This window comes from Pristiophorus japonicus, chromosome 2, assembly GCF_044704955.1.
Source record: "Pristiophorus japonicus isolate sPriJap1 chromosome 2, sPriJap1.hap1, whole genome shotgun sequence".
NCBI classification, from domain to species: domain Eukaryota; kingdom Metazoa; phylum Chordata; class Chondrichthyes; family Pristiophoridae; genus Pristiophorus; species Pristiophorus japonicus.
In genome coordinates, this window is record NC_091978.1 from 234,754,919 (window position 1) to 234,776,015 (window position 21,097).

General features: G+C 46.5%; 1 protein-coding gene across 1 annotated transcript in view; it reads left to right on the forward strand.

Moving 5' to 3' along the window:
* The window catches only part of prkg2 (protein kinase cGMP-dependent 2), a 173,822-nt gene extending 152,996 nt beyond the window's left edge, over positions 1–20,826 (forward strand). The window contains exons 17-18 of the mRNA XM_070863894.1: positions 17,317–17,383; positions 20,731–20,826. Of these exons, the coding sequence (XP_070719995.1) occupies positions 17,317–17,383; positions 20,731–20,826 (163 nt within the window). The remainder of the gene's footprint in view (positions 1–17,316; positions 17,384–20,730) is intronic.
* The last annotated feature ends 271 nt before the right edge of the window (positions 20,827–21,097 follow it).

The window sequence follows — 21,097 nt, forward strand, 5'->3', positions numbered from 1 at the left end:
GCTGACTCTGCTTGACTCTAAAAACTTACATTTATATAGTGCCTTTCATGACCACCGGACATCCCAAAGCGCTTTACAGCCAAGTATTTTTTAGAGTATAGTTACTGTTGTAATGTGGGAAACACGGCAGCCAATTTACACACAGCAAGCTCCCACAAATAACAATATTATAATGACCAGATAATCTGTTATTTGCTATGATGTTTGAGAGAAAAATATTTGTCAGGACACCGGGGATAACTCCCCTGCTCTTCTTCGAAATAGTGCCATGAGAGCTTTTACATTTACCTGAGGGAGCAGGCGGGGCCTCGGTTTAACGTCTCATCTGAACTAAAAGCATAGAAACATAGAAAATAGGTGCAGGAGTAGGCCATTCAGCCCTTCGAGCCTGCACCACCATTCAATAAGATCATGGCTGATCATTTACCTCAGTACCCCTTTCCTGCTTTCTCTCATACCCCTTGATCCCTTTAGCCGTAAGGGCCATATCTAACTCCCTCTTGAATATATCCAATGAACTGGCATCAACAACTCTCTGCGGTAGAGAATTCCACAGGTTAACAACGCTCTGAGTGAAGAAGTTTCTCCTCATCTCAGTCCTAAATGGCCAACCCCTTGTCCTTAGACTATGACCCCTGGTTCGGGACTTCCCCAACATCGGGAACATTCTTCCTGCATCTAACCTGTCCAGTCCCGTCAAAATGTTATATGTTTCTATGAGATCCCCTCTCATTCTTCTAAACTCCAATGAATACAGGCCCAGTCGATCCAGTCTCTCCTCATATGTCAGTACTGCCATCCCGGGAATCAGTCTGGTAAACCTTCGCTGCACTCCCTCAATAGCAAGAATGTCCTTCCTCAGATTAGGAGACCAAAACTGAACACAATATTCCAGCTGAGGCCTCACTAAGGCCCTATACAACTCCAGTAAGACCTCCCTGCTCCTATACTCAAATCCCCTAGCTATGAAGGCCAACATGCCATTTGCCTTCTCCACCACCTGCTGTACCTGCATGCCAACTTTCAATGACTGATGTCCCATGACACCCAGGTCTCGTTGCACCTCCGCTTTTCCTAATCTGTCGCCATTCAGATAATATTCTGCCTTCTGTTTTTGCCACCAAAGTGGATAACCTCACATTTATCCACATTATACTGCATTTGCCCACTCATCTAACCTGTCCAAGTCACCCTGCAGCCTCAGAGCATCCTCCTCACAGCTCACACCCGCCCCCCCCCAGTATTATCTGCAAACATGGAGATATTACACTCAATTCCTTCATCTAAATCATTAATGTATATTGTAAATAGCTGGGGTCTCAGAACTGAGCACTGCAGCACCCCATTAATCACTGCCTGCCATTCTGAAAAGGACCCGTTTATCCCGACTCTCTGCTTCCTGTCTGCCAACCAGTTTTCTATCCACGTCAATACATTACCCCCAATACCATGTGTGATACGTCCTTACTATACAGTATAAATGCACTCGAGGCCCATGCTTGAGAGGAGGTCAGTCTGTGACCTGTCCTTTATTCCATAACACTTATGGAAGTGGGTGGAGCTTTCCCTTATATATCTGAAGGTCCAGGTTAAGAGTGTCTCCCACAAGTTCACCACCTAGTGGTCATTGTTCTCATAGTGTACAACTTAGCTCAGATTATACATGGGTTACAATGCTGGTTGAATACATGACAATGTGCTTTAATTTTGCACACCAATCTTTTGTGTGGGACCTTGTCAAAAGTCTTTTGAAAGTCCAAATACACCACATCCACTGGTTCTCCCTTGTCCACTCTACTAGTTACATCCTCAAAAAATTCCAAAAGATTTGTCAAGCATGATTTCCCTTTCATAAATCCATGCTGACTTGAACTGATCCTGTCACTGCTTTCCAAATGCGCTGCTATTTCATCTTTAATAATTGATTCCAACATTTTCCCCACTACCAATGTCAGGCTAACTGGTCCATAATTCCCCATTTTCTCTCTCCCTCCTTTTTAAAAAAGTGGGGTTACATTAGCTACCCTCCAGTCCATAGGAACTAATCCAGAGTTTATAGACTGTTGGAAAATGATCACCAATGCATCCACTATTTCTAGGACCACTTCCTTAAGTACTCTGGGCTGCAGACTATCAGGCCCTGGGGATTTCTCAGCCTTCAATCCCATCAATTTCTCTGCCTTCAATCCCATCAATTTCTCTAACACAATTTCAAGACGAATAAGGATTTCCTTCAGTTCCTCCTTCTTGCTAGACCATCAGTCCCTTAGTATTTCCGGAAGGTTATTTGTGTCTTCCTTTGTGAAGACAGAACCAAAATATTTGGTCAATTGGTCTGCCATTTATTTGTTCCTCCTTATAAATTCACCTGATTCTGACTGCAAGGGACCTACATTTGTCTTCATCTCCAACAGTGTAGCACTCCCTCAGTACTGCACTGGAGTGTCAGCTTCAATTTATGTTTTTAAGTCCCTGGAGTGGGACTTGAACCCAAAGCCTCTGACTTAGAGGCAAGTGTGCTACCCATCGAGCCACAGCTGACACACACAGTAGTCCACCTGAGCAGAGAGATAAGCAACAACTTTCCCTGTAATTTTTCTTTTCCCTGCACATACCCGTTAAATTTGCTGCAGTGGCCAGGCATGCACAATATCTCTTCCAGCAGTAGCAGCTGGTACGTGGTCAAACTTATGGAGAATATTGATTGGGTAGCATCTGAATATCTTCCTATATGCTGCTTGACAATGCATTGCACTTAGACGATAGTATGTGGGTTCCTTGCCCAGTCAACATGGAAAACAGCCCTGTACAGCAAAAATAATGGCCCAAAATTTGATGGCGAGATGCCACTGGCAGGGCCGGTAAATTGACGCTGGTGGCTAGTTAACATTAGCCCAGCGCCAAACTTACTGTGCAACAGCGTTCTGATGGCGTTAGTCTGGCAGGAGGCCCCATAGTAGTAAGGCTGTGGCGTCTTTGCAGCAAGTACAGGCTGTCATTTCAGAAAGCAGTTTGCTCCCTTAAAGGGAGCTGCAATCTGAAATGAAAAAAAAATCATGTAAAAATAGGCAGTTTTTAGCCCTTGCAGGTCAACTGTCTTCAAAAGCCGCACTCAACCTCATCCTGCTGAGATACTCATCACATTCCCATCACTCTGCCTCCCCTATCCTACTCCTGCACATCCTTACTCACACCAAGTTATCTTGCACCTCCACCTAGCCCTCTCTCTCTATCTACATGATCACATCCCCATCTCATCAGCCACCCCTCACACTGCTTGTCCAATCATACCAACTAACAACATACAAGGGTAGGCACTTAGGTCTCTTAGCCAATGTTCATGTAGAGTTTCTGATAATGTGTTGTCAAACATTGAAATCTTTATTTTGAACACTTTCCATTCTTGGACAGATTTGTGGGCACCTTTGGAACTGGCTTAGTGAGTTGTAGTGAATGGTGAGACATAAGCGTAACCCCCGCAATGCTGATGAGTGTGAAAGGAACGGCTTGGTCATTGCAGGGATGGTGTGGGGTGGTGCCAACCTGACGCATCATGTGGCAGCCAGGGTGTACAGTGTCAAGTGAAGTAAATGTGGTCATGGTGAGGCCATCCCTGGTGTCCTGAACAGCAATGTAGTCAGGTGCTGATGAACTGTATCCTGTGCAGCAGCAGGTGATTGCGGAGAAGGTTGGTGCTGTTGTTGGTGATGCTGGTGTGTTTAGTGATGTTGGGGCTGATCGTGGTGAGATTCTGAGGATCAAGGTGAGATTTTTTTCAAGGGAACCGATGCTGTTGGAATAGATGGCAGCTGAAGTTGAGATGACAGACGCGATCTGTCAATGGTGAGAGGTTGCTCCAACGAGGTGACACTGGAAAGAGAGTTCACTGCAAACACTTAAACCTGCATAAAGCTGAAAAGTGTATTGAAAATCCTGAAGGCTCCAACTTATTTGATTGGAAATTGAACAGCTGTGAAATGGTAGCTTTTATACTAGTCAACTAGTCAAACTAATCCAGAGTTGTTGAGAACCCGTCACACTTTCCTGGTGTGATCACAGAGGGATGTGAACTTTGTAAAAACAACTTGGAAAAATCCTTTTGACCTCGTAAAATACTGCTTAAGTAGCTTTAAGCAGCTTCTCAACTAGCACAATTGCCTGACACGATGCTTAGTGCGGTGTCTGCCATCTGTAGGCAGAGCTGGCACTTTGGAAATTCACAAGGAGGCAGTTTGAGTGGACTTCCGCACCGCTGTCAATCACGGCTTTTGACAATAGGCCTGTAATGTATGTACATAAGGTCTGCCCACCACCAGGGGGCACTACCATCGGAGGTCCTACGGTCATAGGTACACTCGTGCTGGGCCCGGTATATAACCTGAACTTCACCTTTGTATCTTCACTTCTGGAAGCCATTAAAGATTGACCAGGTTACACCTAGTCACTGGCTCACAGTACAGAGTTCATTGTATCATTTCATATGCTACAACTGGCGACGAGGCAAATACGAACCCACGCAAAAGTATTGCGAGCACAGCATGATCAAGTACTGTTGGAATTCTCGAGAGATTCAACGAGGGAGAGGATTGCCGAGATTTCACGGATCATCTTGACCAGTATTTCGTGGCAAAGGACCTAAACAAAGACGTGGATGCAGAAAAGCGCAGGGCAGTTCTTCACACCATCTGTGGTTCACGATCTATGCACTCATCACGAATCTGCTCTCATCCACTCTTCCTACAGAAAAGGATTACAAAGAACTGTGTGCTCTAGTTCGGGAACACCTTAAACCCACAGAAGGAATCCTCATATCCAGATATCGCTTCTATACACACGTTCATCCAGAAGGCCAGGATGTAGTGGCATTTTTTGCCAACCTGAGTCACCTTGCAGGGCCTTGCAAATTTGGGCCTGCTTTGGAAGACATGCTGCATGACTTTTTCGTGATCGGGGTCAACCAGGAGGCGATCTTAAGTAAGCTGCTAGCTGCGGAGACGCCGGACCTCAGCAAGGTCATTACCATCGCCCAGGCTTGCATGTCCACGCAGAAAAGCACGAAGCAGATATCGCGACAAAACAGGAACTCCATGGCAAGTACTGTGTACAAAATTGTATTGACGGCCGGCAGAGCTGTACATGGCAGGGCCTACTCGACTGCATCTGCAAGATCGGGAACCAATCAAAGTTCGCCATCGAGGGCCTACTGAACTGCGTATGGGAGAACGGGAGCCACTCAAAACCCGCCATCGGGCACAAATCCGAGCTTAACGTGTTGGCGTCGCGGGGGCAATCACCAACCCCATTAGTGCCGCTTCAGGCAGTATGTATGCAGAGGGTGTGCGAAGACGGGGCATCTTCAGCGGACGTGTCCGCAGCGGAGTAAGCGAGCTGCGACACACTACGTTGATGATGATCAATTCAGCGTGGATCTGGTGATGCAGCCCGAGGCATTTGAGAGCTCCGAGGAGGAAGTGGATAGCGTACGTGCGTTCCTAACAGAGCCAACCGATAATGTTGGAGGTAAAATTAAACGGCGTGCCGGTATCCATGGAATTAGACATGGGTGCGAGTCAATCGACAATGAGCCAGAGGACTTTCGAAAAGCTGTGGCAGGCCAAGACAGAGAGACCCAAGCTGAGTCCGATAAATGCGAAGTTGTGTACCTACACCAAAGAGCTCATACCAGTGATCGGTAGTGCACCAGTAAGAGTGTCGTACGATGGAGCGGTTCATGATCTACCATTATGGATTATCCCGGGCAACGGCCCATCGTTATTCGGCAGGAGTTGGCTTGAGAAAATAAAATGGAAATGGTACGAAAATCAAAGTTTTGTCATCAGCGGATGATGATTTGTGTGCTCAAGTGCTGAGCAAATTTCCCTCACTGGTTGAACCGGGAATTGGCAGCTTCAAGGGAGCCAAGATGCAGATTCATCTAGGCCCAGACGCAAGGCCCATCCATCACAAAGCCAGGGCAGTCCCGCACATGATGAGAGAAAAGGTCGAGCTCGAATTGGACAGGCTACAACACGAGGGGGTCATCCCACTGGTCGAATTTAATGAATGGGCCAGTCCCATTGCTCCGGTGTTAAAGAGCGATGGCATGGTCAGGATTTGTGGAGATTACAAGGTCACGATCAATCGAGTTTCGAAACAAGATCAGTACCCGCTACCGAAAGCTGATGACCTGTCTGCAATGCTAGCCGGGGGAAAATCGTTCACCAAATTGGATCTAACTTCAGCCTACATGACACAGGAACTGGTTGAATCATCAAAGAAACTTACATGCATCAACACGCAGAAAAGACTGTTTATTTACAACAGATGCCCTTTTGGCATTCGTTTGGCGGCAGCCATATTTCAAAGAAACATGGAGAGCCTATTGAAATCCATCCCCAGGACCATGGTATTCCAAGATGACATCCTAGTCACAGATCGTGACATGCTGAGCACCTGCACAATCTGGAAGAGGTTCTACGTCATCTGAACAAAGTGGGACTCAGGCTGAAACGTTCGAAGTGCATTTTCATGGCACCAGAGGTTGAATTCCTTGGACGAAAGATTGCTGCAGATGGAATCAGGCCTACAGACACGAAAACAGAGGCTATCAAAAATGCGCCTAGGCCCCAGAATGTGAATGAGCTGCGTTTGTTCCTGGGTCTTCTCAACTACTTCGATAACTTCTTACCCAAATTGAGCACAGTATTAGAGCCTTTGCACAAGCTGCTCAGGAAAGGAGATGACTGGGTGTGGGGTAAACTTCAAGATAGAGCCTTTGAGAAGGCTAGAAATCTGTTGTGTTCCCACAAGTTACTGGTACTGTATGACCCATGTGTAAAGTCGTTACACAATACCACAAATCCACACGAGGCACATTCTATGGACAAGGTCACTCTGTGACCTGCACCTTTATGCACAGGACCAAGAAGTGAAGACCCTGCGTGGGACCTCCCTTTATATACCTGGATGACCAGGTGAGGAGTGTCTCCCACAAGTTCACTCCCTGTGGTCAATGTGTGCATTTCTCAAGTATATACAGTATTGCAGTGTTGTTACATGAAGGTTACATACATGACATCACCTTCCCCCCCCGCCCCCCATGACTTATTGGGATCACAGGTTAAGTCTTTCGGGTGGTCTGCGCTCCCTCGTGGAGTGCTGCAGTTGGGGCTCTGGCTGTTGAGCCTTGGCCTGCGTGTCTGTCCCCTGTGGTGATTCCGGCCTGTCCGGGCTGACTGCAGGGACTGTGCATGCTGCTGAATGTTCTTGTTGCTCATTCACTGGCGGTGGTGTGAATACCATCTCATGATCTTCCTCAGGTTCCTCAGAGTCCATGCTGAACCGTTTTTTTTCTTGGTCCAGATGCTTGCGGCATATCTGCCCCTTGTTAAGTTTAACCATGATAGCCCTATTCCCCTCTTTGTCTATTACAGTACCTTCAAGCCATTTGGGCCCCAAAGCGTGAATGAGAACAAATACGGGGTCACCAATTTCTATACATCTCCCCCTCGAATTACGGTCACGGTACTCATTTTGGGACTGGCACTTGCCTTCAACAATGTCGGACAAGACAGGATGAATGAGGGACAGCTGAGTTTTGAGTGTACATTTCATAAGGAGCTCCGCGGGCGGGACCCCCGTGAGCGAGTGCGGTCGGGACCTCTAGGCCAGCAGGAGGCGCGATAGGCGGCATTGAAGGGAGGGACCTTGAATCCTGAGCATACCTTGTTTTATGATTTGGACCACACGTTCTGCCTGGCCATTGGAGGCCGGCTTGAATGGTGCTGTCCTGACATGCTCGCTGTGGAGTTCCCTGATGAAAGCTTCCCTACCCCTCTGGGGCATGACTACCCGACTGCTCCATAGTCGGCAGTCGGCTTGGATGGAGAGCTCATCCATCCGCCTGTGAAACGGTCTGACCTCCTCAGGGCATGCTCCGTGTGCGGGCACCCAATCCCCAGTCAGGACATATTTCTTAATCAAAGATAGGAGGGATCTCTGTTTGTCCAGATTTTGATCTGGCGGCCTGTGCTGTCAAAGGCATCAACAGCCATGACCATCTCAGCGCTTTGCTCCGCTGCCCCCTCAGTAGTAGCCAGTGGAAGCCTGCTGAGCGCGCCAGTGCATTTTGCAGTGCCCGGCCGGTGCCGGATGGTGTAGCCATACGCAGCTAGCGTGAGAGCCCATCGCTGTATGCAAGCTGACACATTGGCATTGACAGCCTTGCTGTCTGACAACAGGGATGTTAACGGCTTGTGGTCCGTTTCTAATTCGAACCTCCTGCCAAAAAGGTACTGGTGCATCTTTTTCACCCCATAGCCACGTGTGAGTGCTTCCTTCTCAACCATCCCATATCCACGTTCAGCTTGAGAGAGCAACCTGGGACCTAAGCCACAGGTTGGAGTTGCCCCTCAGCATTGTACTGTTGCAACACACACCCAACCCTGTAGGACGATGCATCACATGTCAGAACTAATTTCTTACAGGGGTTGTACAAGGTCAACAACTTACTTGAACAGAGCAGGTTACGCGCCCGATTGAAAGCCCGTTCTTGACAGTCCCCCCAAAATCAATCGCAACCCTTACGCAGGAGCACGTGTAGCGGCTCCAACAATGTGCTTAAGTTTGGCAGAAAGTTCCCGAAATAGTTCAAGAGTTCCAGAAATAAACGCAACTCCGATGTGTTGCAGGGCCTGGGCCTGAAGATTACATACATGACACCATGCAAGCGTCTAGTTTTTGACCTGTGATGCGTCATCCTATGGGGTTGGCTGCGTACTCCAGCAAGCCAATGAGTCAGGCAAACTACAACCAGTTGCATACGCGTCTTGCAGCCTGTCCAAGGCGGAATGGTAGCGGAAGAGGCTTTAGCGTGTTTATGGGGTAAAAAAAATGTTTGGGCTTTGCTTCGAGCTGGAAACCGATCACAAGCCGCTTATATTGTTGTTCCCAGAACATAAAGGTATCGATACCAATGCATTGTCCTACATCCAGAGGTGGGCACTGACATTATCTGCCTATGATTATGTCATTCGCCATAGACGAGGCACCGACAACTGCGTTGATACATTGAGCCAGTTACCGTTGCCCACACCAGAGGTAGAAAAACCAATTCCCACAGAACTACTCATGGTCATGGATGCCTTTGAGAGTGAAGGGTCGCCCGTCACTGCACAACAAGTTAAGACCTGGACCAGCCAGGATCCAATCCTATCGGTTGTAAAACATTGATTTCTTAACGGGGACTAGTCGACCATCCCCAAGGAAATGGGTGATGAGACCAAACCATACAGCCGTGGCAAAGATAAGCTTTCCATCCAGTCTGACTGCTTACTGTGGGGTAATCGTGTTGTAATACCCAAGAAAGGCAGGGAGAGATTTGTACAAGAGTTAAATAGTACGCATCCCGGTATTGTCATGATGAAGGCTATCGCCATGTTTAGTGGCCTGGCATTGACTCGGACTTGGAGTCATGCATGCAGCAGTGCAGCACTTGCATGCAGTTAAGCAATGCCCCAAATGAAGCTCTACTCAATCTGTGGTCAAGGCCATCCAAATCGTGGTCTAGAATCCACATCGACTTTGTGGGCCCCTTCCTCGGTAAAATGTTTTTTGTGGTGGTGGATGCATACTCCAAATGGATAGTGTTATATATGCAACACCTTGTAACCAGCATTCTACCACCACCAGAGGGCGCATCTGTTGGAGTCCTAAGGGATCCCAGCATCCCTTGGGAGCACTGCATATAACAGGCCTCTAATACTGTGCCAGCACTCTGGAGTCAAAATAAAGAGACTAAGGTCACACTTACTCAAGTCTACAGTATTCAGTCACACTGCTTTATTTGAGACATAACAACTGGCGACGTGTAATAGATAACAGACCATCACGCGAAAATGCAGAGAACTGTTGGTATCCTGGAGAAATTCTCAGAAGGTGACGATTGGGAAGCTTTTGTGGAGCGACTTGACTAATACTTCGTGGCCAACGAGCTGGAAGGAATGAGAACGCTGCGAAACGAAGGGCGATCCTCCTCACCGTCTGCGGGACAACAACCTACGGCCTCATGAAGAATCTTCTTGCTCCCATGAAACCAACAACCAAATCATATGAAGAACTGTGTACGCTGGTCCGGGAGCACCTAAATCCAAAGGAGAGCGTTCTGATCGCAAGGTATCGATTTTATACATGTCAACGGTCTGAAGGCCAGGAAGTGGCGAGCTACATCACCGAACTAAGGCGCCTTGCAGGACATTGCGAATTCGGTGGATTCCTGGAGCCAATGCTGAGAGACTTTTTGTGCTTGGCATTGGCCATGAGGTTATCCTTCGCAAACTATTGACTGTTGAAACACCGAACCTGAGCAAAGCCATAATAATAGCCCAGGCATTTATGTCCACCAGCGATAACACCAAACAAATTTCCTAGCATAAAGATGCATCGGCAAGTACTGTACACAAAGTAACACCATTTTCAGCCAGGAATGCATATGGCAGAACGGACATGCCTGCAACTGAACGACCTCAGATGACTGAGAGTCCGCCATCAAGTGTGAATGTGAGGCAGTTAACATCTTGTTGGCACTGCGGAGGTGATCATCGAACCCATCACTGCCGCATCAAACACTATGCGTGCAAAGGCTGTGGAACAATGGGACACCACCAGCGAATGTGCAGACAAGCTGCAAACCCTGCAAACCACCACGTTGCAGAGGAAGACTGATCCATGGCTGATCAAACTGAACTAGAGACTCGAACTGAGGAGGCAGAAGTGTATGGTGTACACACCTTCACCACGAAATGTCCACCGATCATTTTAAAAGTTGAACTGAACGGAATTCCAGTATCCATGGAATTGGACATGGGTGCGAGTCAGTCTATCATGAGCAAAAAGACCTTTGAGAGGCTGTGGTGCAACAAGGCACAAAGGCCCAAGCTGAGCCCTATTCATACCAAGCTGAGAACTTACACTAAAGAGTTGATCCCTGTAATTGGCAGTGCAGCAGTAAAAGTCTCCTATGATGGAGCAGTGCACAAACTACCACAATGGATTGTACCAGGAGATGGCCCCACACTGTTCGGCAGAAGCTGGCTGGGTAAAATCCGCTGGAACAGGGAGACATCCCAGCGTTTTCATCTGTCGACGATGCCTCATGTGGCCAGGTTTTGAGAAGTTCCCGTCACTGTTTGAGAGAAATTTCTCTGGGGCAAAGGTGCAGGTCCACTTGGTTCCTGGTACACGACCCATCCACCATAAGGCACGTGCGGTGCCATACATGATGCGAGAGAAAGTGGAGATCGAGCTGGATAGGCTGCAGCAAGAGTGCATCATCACGCTGGTTGAGTTCAACGAGTAGGCAAGTCCGATTGTTCCGGTTCTCAAGGGCGATGGCACGGTCAGAATTTGTGGGGACTATAAAGTAACGATTAACCGTTTTTCGCTGCAGGACCAGTACCCACTACCCAAGGCAGATGACCTATTTGTGACGCTGGCAGGAGGGAAGACGTTCACCAAGTTGGACCTGACCTCGGCCTACATGACTCAGGAGCTGGCGGAATCTTTAAAAGGCCTCACCTGCATCAACACGCACAAAAGTCTGTTCATCTACAATAGATGCCCATTTGGGATTCAATCGGCCGCGGCTATTTTTCAAAAGAACATGGAGAGTCTGCTAAAGTCCGTTCCACGCACCGTGGTTTTCCAGGACGACATATTGATCACAGGTCGGGACACCATCGAACACTTGCAGAACTGGAAGAGGTTCTAAGTCGGCTAGATCGTGTGGGGCTCAGGTTGAAATGCTCGAAGTGTGTTTTCCTGGCACCAGAGGTCAAGTTCTTAGGAAAAAGAATCGCGGCAGATGGCATCAGACCCACCGATGCCAAGACGGAGACTATCAAGAACGCGCTGAGACCACAGAACGTGATGGAGCTGCGGTCGTTCCTGGGACTCCTCAATTATTTTGGTAATTTCCTACTCGGGTTAAGCACCTTGCTAGAACCTCTACATGTGTTACTACGCAAAGGAGATGACTGGGTATGGGGGAAATCACAAGAGACTGCTTTTGAAAAAGCCAGAAATCTGTTATGTTCCAACAAACTGTTTGTTCTGTATGACCCATGTAAACATTTAGTGCTAGCTTACGATGCGTCTTCGTATGGGGTCAGATGTGTGTTACAACAAGCAAACGAATCAGGAACATTGCTGTCATGTATGCAACCTTCATACAACTGTAACCTTCATGTAACTGTAACCTTCATGCAACCACACTGTACACTGTATATATGTCCTGGAAATGCACACCTTGGCCACAGGGGGTGAACTTGTGGGAGACACCCCTCACCTGGGCACTCAGGTGTTTAAAGGGAGGTCCCACGCAGGCCATCACTTCTTGGTCCTGGGAATAAAGAAAGGTCACGCAGTGACCGTGTCTGCAGTACATGCCTCGTGTGATTCAGCAGCAAGGTGCAGGGACACCACATTTGGCAATGAGAAACGGGAATCACCAAACCACGAGGATGGCCACCGGTAGCACAGAGGAACGTTACTGTGTGGGTGAGGACTGGGACGACTTCGTTGAGAGACTCCAGCAGAGTTTCGTCATGAAGGACTGGCTGGGAGCAGCAGCGGCTGACAAGCTGAGGGCGCATCTACTGACCAGCTGCGGACCAAAGACATATGCTCTGATGAAAGACCTGCTCGCACCCGAGAAGCCGGTGGATAAGTCCTTCGAAGAGCTCAGCCAGCTGATCAGTGAGCATCTCAAACCGGCGAGTAGCGTACACATGGCCCGGCACCGGTTCTACACACACTGGCGTCGGGAGGGATAATACATTTCTGACTTTGTTGCGGACCTGCGACGCTTGGCCAGTCTCTAAGTTCACAGACACCTGCAGGGGGGAGATGTTAAGGGATTTCTTCATTGAGGGCATTAGTCATGCTGGGATTTTCAAGAAACTCATAGAGACCAAGGACTTGATTTTAGAAAGGGCGGCGTTGATAGCTCAGACCTTCATGGCAGGGGAAGAGGAGACCAAGCTAATTTACACACGCAGCTCTGGTTCCAACGTGGCGATGGACCAGGGAGTTAACATTGTGAACGCGGCTCAGGACCCCGCAGGCAGGCAAGGGCATTTTGAAACTGGCCAGGCAGCAACAGACTCTAGGGTGGGCCCGCAACAGGGACAATGGAAACGGGATCGGCAATTCACACCATCTCGAGGAACAATGCGTCCCGTGATGGGACCATTGACACCCACCATCAGAGCGCTTAGAAATAACCAAAGGGACAATCAAAGAGGAATGCCTGGTAACAGTCCTTTTGTTAACAACAACCTCAGCTCATGCTGGAGGTATGGGGGTAGACATGCTGCAAAAAGCTGCAGGTTCCAGCAATTTATCTGTAGGAATTGCAACATCAGTGGACACTTGGCCAGAATGTGCAGAAAGGCTGTAGGGAGGCTAATCTATGAGACAGAGGAATCAGACGAGGGGTCTGCAATGCAGAATGATGCTTGGGGCAAAGCCATGGATGCTGAAGCTCAGCGGGTTCATGTGGCTGACGTCCACAGCTCATATACCAAAACGCTACCCATGATGATGAAAGTTTTATCGAATGGCATCTCGATGCGCATGGAGCTGGACACAGGAGCCAGCCAGTCCCTTATGAGCGCCCAACAATTTGAGAGACTATGGCCACACAGAGCTAGCAGGCCAAAACTGGAATGCATTGACACGCAGCTACGGACATACACCAAAGAAATCATCCCAGTGCTAGGCAGTGCAAACTTGGTGGTAACACATAATGGATCAGAGAACCGACAGCCACTCTGGATCGTCCCGGGAAATGGCCACGCACTTTTGGGGAGGAGCTGGCTAGCCGAGATGAACTGGAAATGGGGGGGATGTGCACGCCATTTCATCTGTGGAGCGAAGCTCATGCTCACAGGTCCTACAAAAATTCTGGGCACTGTTTCAACCCGGTGTCAGGATGTTCAAGGGCACCAAAGTAGTGATACGCATCACCCCAGACGCCAGACCAGTGCACCACAAAGCCAGAGTGGTGCCGTATGTGATGCGTGAGAAAATTGAAAGTGAATTGGACAGGCTGCTCAGAGAGGGCATAATTTCGGCCATTGAATTCAGTGACTGGGCAAGCCCCATTGTTCCTGTTCTCAAAGCGGATGGCTCGGTCAGGATTTGTGCCGACTACAAGACCACCATCAACCGAGTGACACTGCAAGACCAATACCCGCTCCCGAGAGCAGAGGACCTTTTTGCCATGCTGGCAGGTGGAAAGCTGTTCACCAAGTTGGACCTCACTTCGGCCTACATGACTCAGGAACTGGCTGAAGAATCCAACTTCTGACCACCATCACGACGCACAAGGGGCTATTTATCTACAACAGGTGTCTGTTTGGCATTCGTTCGGCGGACGCTATCTTTCAGAGGAACATGGAAAGCTTGCTTAAATCCATTCCTGGAACAATCGTATTCCAAGACGACATCCTAATAATGGGTCGAGACACTGAGGAACACCTCCAAAACCTGGGGGAGGTGCTACGCCGACTGGACCGGGTAGGCTTGCGGTTGAAAAAGCCCAAGTGTGTGTTTTTGTCCCCAGAGGTCGAGTTTTTGGACAGGAAGGTTGCTGCAGACGGGATCTGGCCCACCGAAGCTAAAACGGAGGTGATCCGCCGGGCGCCCAGGCCCGACAACACATCAGAGTTACGATCATTCCTGGGACTTTTGAACTATTTTGGGAACTTTCTGCCGAACTTAAGCACATTGTTGGAGCCGTTTACACGTGCTCTTGCGTAAAGATTGTGAATGGTTTTGGTGGGACGGTCAAGAAAGGGCTTTCAATAGGGTGCGGAACCTGCTTTGTTCTAACAAGCTGTTGACCTTGTACGAACCCTGTAAAAAAACTGGTTTTAACGTGTGCTGCATCATCCTATGGGGTTGGGTGCATGTTGCAGCAGAGTAATAATGACGGCCGATATATGAGACATAGAATGTGTGATCATGTCATCCAGTACTTCCACTGCCACCATTGAGAACCTGAGAGTCAATGTTTGCCACACATGGTCTGCCAGACATCGTTGTCAGCGACAACGAACCGTGTTTCACGAGCCTGGAGTTTCAAGAGTTCATGAAATGCAACGGCATAAAACACGTGAGGTCAGCCCCGTTCAAACCCGCATCCAATGGTCAAGCGGAGTGGGCAGTTCAAACCATCAAGCACAGCCTGAAGCGCGTAACTCACGGTTCCTTGCAGACATGCCTGTCACGCATACTGCTCAGTTACAGGACAAGGTCACACATGCTCACCGGGGTCCCGCCTGCGGAATTATTGATGAAGAGAGCTCTCAAAACCAGGCTCTCTCTAGTCTATCCTGACCTCAACGATCATGTCGAACCCTGACATCAACGCCAGCAGTGGTATCACGACCGCGCCACAGTGTCACACGACATATCTGTAAATGACACAGTGTCTGTACTTAGCCATGGTCAATTGTCCAAGTGGCTCCTGGGCAATGTTGTGGATAAGGAGGGTAACTGGGTGTATATGGTTAAGCTCAAGAATGGGCAGATGTACAGGAAATACATTGATCAAATCAAGCTCAGACACACTGATGAACCAGAACAGTTGGAAGAAGACACCGTGAGCTTAGACGACCAACCAACTCACGTCCAGCCATTAGGAGAACCCACTGTGGTCAATGCCCAGCCCCAAGTCGTGAGAGACTTGGAAAGCACTCGGATTGTACTGAGACGGTCAACCAGAGAGCGAAGGGCTCCGGAACGTCTGAACTTGTAATATGGACTTGTGCCAAGTACTGGGGGGTGGGGGGGGGGGATGATGCAATGTATGTACATAAGGGCTGCCTACCACCAGGGGGCACTACCGTCGGAGGTCCTAGGGTCATAGGTACACTCGTGCTGGGCCCAGTATATAACCTGAACTTCACCTTTGTATCTTCACTTCTGGAAGCCATTAAAGACTGACCAGGTTATACCTAGTCACTGGCTCACAGTACGGATTTCATTGTATCATTTCATATACTACAGGGCCTGCCTCCAAACTTTCACTTGCAGGGCTGGTAAGATTTCAGCCCTAGGTTGTGTTAGATCTCTTAATTTCCAATGAAATACGAACTTCGATGGTAGTTTTAACTTTTTAATACTGGCAGAGAGCAACAAACTGCTTGGCTTCAAGCCAGGTCTTTGTTCTTACTGAGACACATGGTCAAAATGGCTGTACTTTATACCTGGATCAATTTACAGAAAAGAACTCGCCTTCTTTGACCTTATTGGCTCAATTGGAAGTCTTTTAACGTTTTATTGGCTCGCTACCCAAGGTCCGAAAATGTCAAGTTGATTGATGAGTTAATGCAACATGCTGAGCAGCATGTAGCAGCCTTGACTTGGGGGTCTGTGAATTTTCACAGTCTATCTAAATGAGCCTGTTTGAATACTCTATCAGTTGTATGTAGCCTATGATTGATATCTCTCTGTTATTTACATAGAATCTTTAAATTTAGGAAATGTTTTGATTGAGTAGACTGAGAGAGTGTTTCCACTTGTGGGGAAAAGCAAAACTAGAGGCCATCAATATAAGATAGTCACCAAGAAATCAAATAGGGAATTCAGAAGAAACTTCTTTACCCAGAGAGTGGTATGTGGAACTCGCTACCACAGGGAAATAATTGGGGCGAATAGTATAGATGCATTTAAGGGGAAGCTGGATGAGCATATGAGGAAGAAGGGAGTAGAGGATTATGCTGATAGAGTTACATGAGGAAGGATGGGAGGAGGCTCGAGTGGAGCATAAATGCCGGCATGGCCCGCTGGGGCGAGTGGCCTGTTTCTGTGCTGTACATTCCACATACACTGTATAAAATAACAACAATAGATGAGGTCCTTACTACTAGGGGGATCAAGGGGTATGGCGAGAAAGCAGGAATGGGGTACTGAAGTTGAATGTTCAGCCATGAACTCATTGAATGGCGGTGCAGGCTAGAAGGGCCGAATGGCCTACTCCTGCACCTATTTTCTATGTTTCTATGTTTCTATGTTTCTATGTAATACACAAATGGATGACAATTTAATATAACAGAGAACAATTGCAGTAATAATTGAGACATGTATAGGCACTATTACCCATTCTTATGCACCACATATTCAGATAATTACCCCTCTGTGAACTTCAGTTCATTTTTATATACCCAAACTTTCATTTTTGAGCTAAAATTGTGTAGTCCTATTAAATAAAGGGTGTATTTAAATAATATATTTCATTTTGCTCAACTACAGATGGTTCAGTGGTTTTAACTGGGAAGGATTGAAAGCCAGAACATTATCATCACCATTAAAAAGAGAGGTATTTGTGCTCATTATTCTGATGTAAGAATGTCATGATTTTATAGTTTATTGTACTCTGTTATATTGTTTTCTTCAAAATAAATGGTCTTCAATTGTGAGTTGCTAGCTTAATACAGAACTAGATGTCCACCAATTCCTAATCAATTCCTCCTTCCAATCATCTCTGGCTTCAGGTGTGGTGCCAGAGGATTGGAGGACTGCTAATGTGGTACCTATGAAGGGAGAAAGGGATAGACCGACTAATTACAGGCCAGTCAGCCTAACCTCAGTGGTGGGAAAATTATTGGAAAACATCCTGAAGGACAGGATAAATTTTCACTTAGAAAGACAAGGATTAATCAAGAATAGTCACCATGGATTTGTGATGGGAAGATCGTGTCTGACTAACTTGATTGAATTTTTCGGGGAGGACCGATGAGGGCAGTATATATGATGTAGTGTACATGGATTTTAGCAAAGCTTTTGATAAGATTCCACATGGCAGACTGGTCACTAAAGTAAAAGCCCATGGAATCCAGGGCAAAGTGGATCCAAAATTGGCTCAGAGGCAGGAAGCAAAGGGTAATGGTTGATTTTGTGACTGGAAGGATGTTTCCAGTGGGGTGCCGCAGTGCTGAGTTCTAGATCCCTTGCTTTTGTGATATACATCAATGATCTAGACTTGAATATAGGGGATATCATTAAGAAGTTTACAGATGATACTAAAATCAGCTGTGTGGTTGATAATGAAGAAGAAAGCTGCGGACTGCAGGAAGATATCAATCAACTGGTCAGGTGGGCAGAACAGTGGCAAATGGAATTTAATCCAGAGAGGTGTGAGGTAATGCATTTGGGGAGGGCTAACAAGGAAAGGGAATACACATTAAATGGTAGGGCACTGAGAAGTGTAGAGGAACAAAGAGACCTTGGAGTGTATGTCCACAGATCCTTGAAAGTAGCAGGCCAGGTAGATAAATTGGTTAAGAAGATATACGGAATGCTTGCCTTTAGTAGTCAAGGCATAGATTACAAGAGCAGTGGGTTATGCTTGAACTGTATAAAACGCTGGTTAGGCTACAACTGGAGTACTGCTTGCACTTCTGGTCACCGCATTACAGGTAGGACGTGATTGCACTGGAGAGGGTAGAGAGGAGGTTTACGAGGATGTTGCCGGGTGTGGAGAATCGTAGCTATGAGGACAGATTGGATAGGCTGGATTTGTTTTCCTTGGAATAGAGGCGGCTGAGGGGAGACCTCATTGAGGTGTATAAAATTATGAGGGGCCTAGATATAGTGGATAGAAAGGGCCTATTTCCATTAGCAGAGAGGTCAATAACCAGGGGGCATAAATTTCAAGTAATTGGTGGAAGGTTTAGAGGGGATTTGAGGGGAAATTTCTTCACGCAGAGGATTATTGGGGTCTGGAACTCATTGCTTGAAAGGGTGGTAGAGGCAGAAAGCCTCACCACATTTAAAAAGTACTTGGATGTGCACTTGAAGTGCCATAACCTGCAGAGTTACGGATCTAGAGCTGGAAAGTGGGATTAGGCTGGATAGCCTCTTGTTAACTGTAAACGATGGGCCGAAATTGGCTCCTTCCATGCTGTAAACTTCTGATTCTATGATTCAATTATATTTCATTCTATACCCAATAACATATTGGTAATAATAGTAAAGAACAATTTTCCTGCTGTTGTAAACAGCTTATGACAGGATGACCTATTTAATCTGGCCACAGTTTAGGTAGATAATACAAAAATGATATGCTCGGGTTCATTTTCCAAATCCATTGACATTAATGAATACAATATTGTAGGCATTAGCAGGGGTTCCCTCGTCATCAAAGCATACTTGAAAAATTGCCATCACTCTCTGTTAATGAAATTGACATTCTCATTCAGCGAATCTGTAATGGTGACTTAGGTTGGCTATTGGAAAACTTGCACTGATGTAGAAGAGGGTCATCTGTTGGGATCAGGGTAAAGGTTTGTTGGTTGAACACAGCAGAGGGAGATTTACTCCGCAGTTGGCTGCAACATACCACCTAAGGAAGTATCTGATACTGACACTTGGGAATTGATTTTAACCTTTGGGTTGCCAACCAGCGTAGCGCGATTCTCACCCATTTCTGCCTTAAAGTGGCTCGGGCCTCATTTCCATGCCACTTGTGAGCTGCACACCCGTTATGGATGACCCATTGCAGCTTCCTGAGTCCAGGCCGACACAATATCAGATAGCTGGGACACTGGAAAAGCAGGTCTTTCGGAGGGAAGGATCGAAAATGGAGGGGGAGGCTGGAGCATTAACATTAATGGTGCGGTAAGTCTACCGACCCCATTTTGAGGTCATTAATGCTGATTTGGCCAAGTTAAAATCGAGCCTTTGATACCCAAAGTAAAAAAGTGCTCATCTGAACACTAACATCCCCCATTTTGATGTACACAAAAATTAAAACTTTCCAAACCAAACAATCATATGTAATATATATATATATACACAGGTATTTAAGTTTACAGAAACAAATTGAAAGTTTAATGCTACAAATATTTCTTAATGATGTATACCCATCTGAAAAATACTGGTCAATGAAGGGAATATTTTGGAAATTCAGTTACTGTACTGTGATAAAAGATTTACAACATTAATACCAGAACCAAGAGTTTATAACTATCAGGATAGAGTGAACAAGATGGGGCGTTTTTCTCTAGAAAAGCGAAGACTGAGGGGTGACCGAATAGAGATCTTTAAAATTATAAAGAGGTTTAATAGGGTAGACATAGAGAAGATGTTTTCACTTGTGGCAGAGTCCAAAACTAAGCATCATAAATGTAATTTAGTCACTAATAAATCCAATAAGTAATTCAGGAGAAACTTCATTACCCAGAGTGGTTAGAATTTGGAACTCGCTACCACATGGAATAGTTGAGGCAATGGCATTGATACATTTAAGGAAAAACTAGATAAGTGCATGAGGGAGAGAGGAATAGAAGGTATATGCTGATCGGGTGGGAGGAGGCTCATGTGGAGCATAAACATCGGCACAGATCAGTTGAGTCAAATGGCTTGTTTCCGTTTTGGAAATTCCATGCAATTTTTACTCATGGTCTACTGTCCATATTTAAATGAATTAAGCAGCAGACCAAGATATTTAGTAAAGACAGAAGCACTGTAATTGTTGCAATTACAGTTGGATGGGGTGATAGGACAGTTTCGGTACCAGAGGGAAGAATTCTGATGGGCCAAGTGGGTCAAATCTACCTTTTCTCATGAGTCATTGATGAGAACCATTCATAACTAATCGAATAATTTATAGGCCTGTAATTTGGGGGACTAAAACCTGAATAACATATTTTTCTTTTTTCAAAGCTTAAAGGTCCTACAGATTATAGATACTTTGACACCTATCCTCCTGATAAGGATATTCCCCCAGATGAACTATCAGGCTGGGACAAGGATTTCTAGGTCAATGACAAATCATCTACAGAATGGGGAAAAATGATTGCAGCTGTTATTATTAAATGCTCAAAGAGCAATCTGGGCATTTTCCTTTTATGTGTATACTCTAACATTGTAACATTGGCTTTGTTATCAATCGGCCAGTATGAGCATCTACTGAATAAAGTAAACACAGAATACTATAAAGGAGAAAGGAAACAACTTTGAAGAGCTTAAAATCAATAACATTTTGCTTTAGTATAATAGTATACCCGAAAAAAAGTTTTCCATTTAAATC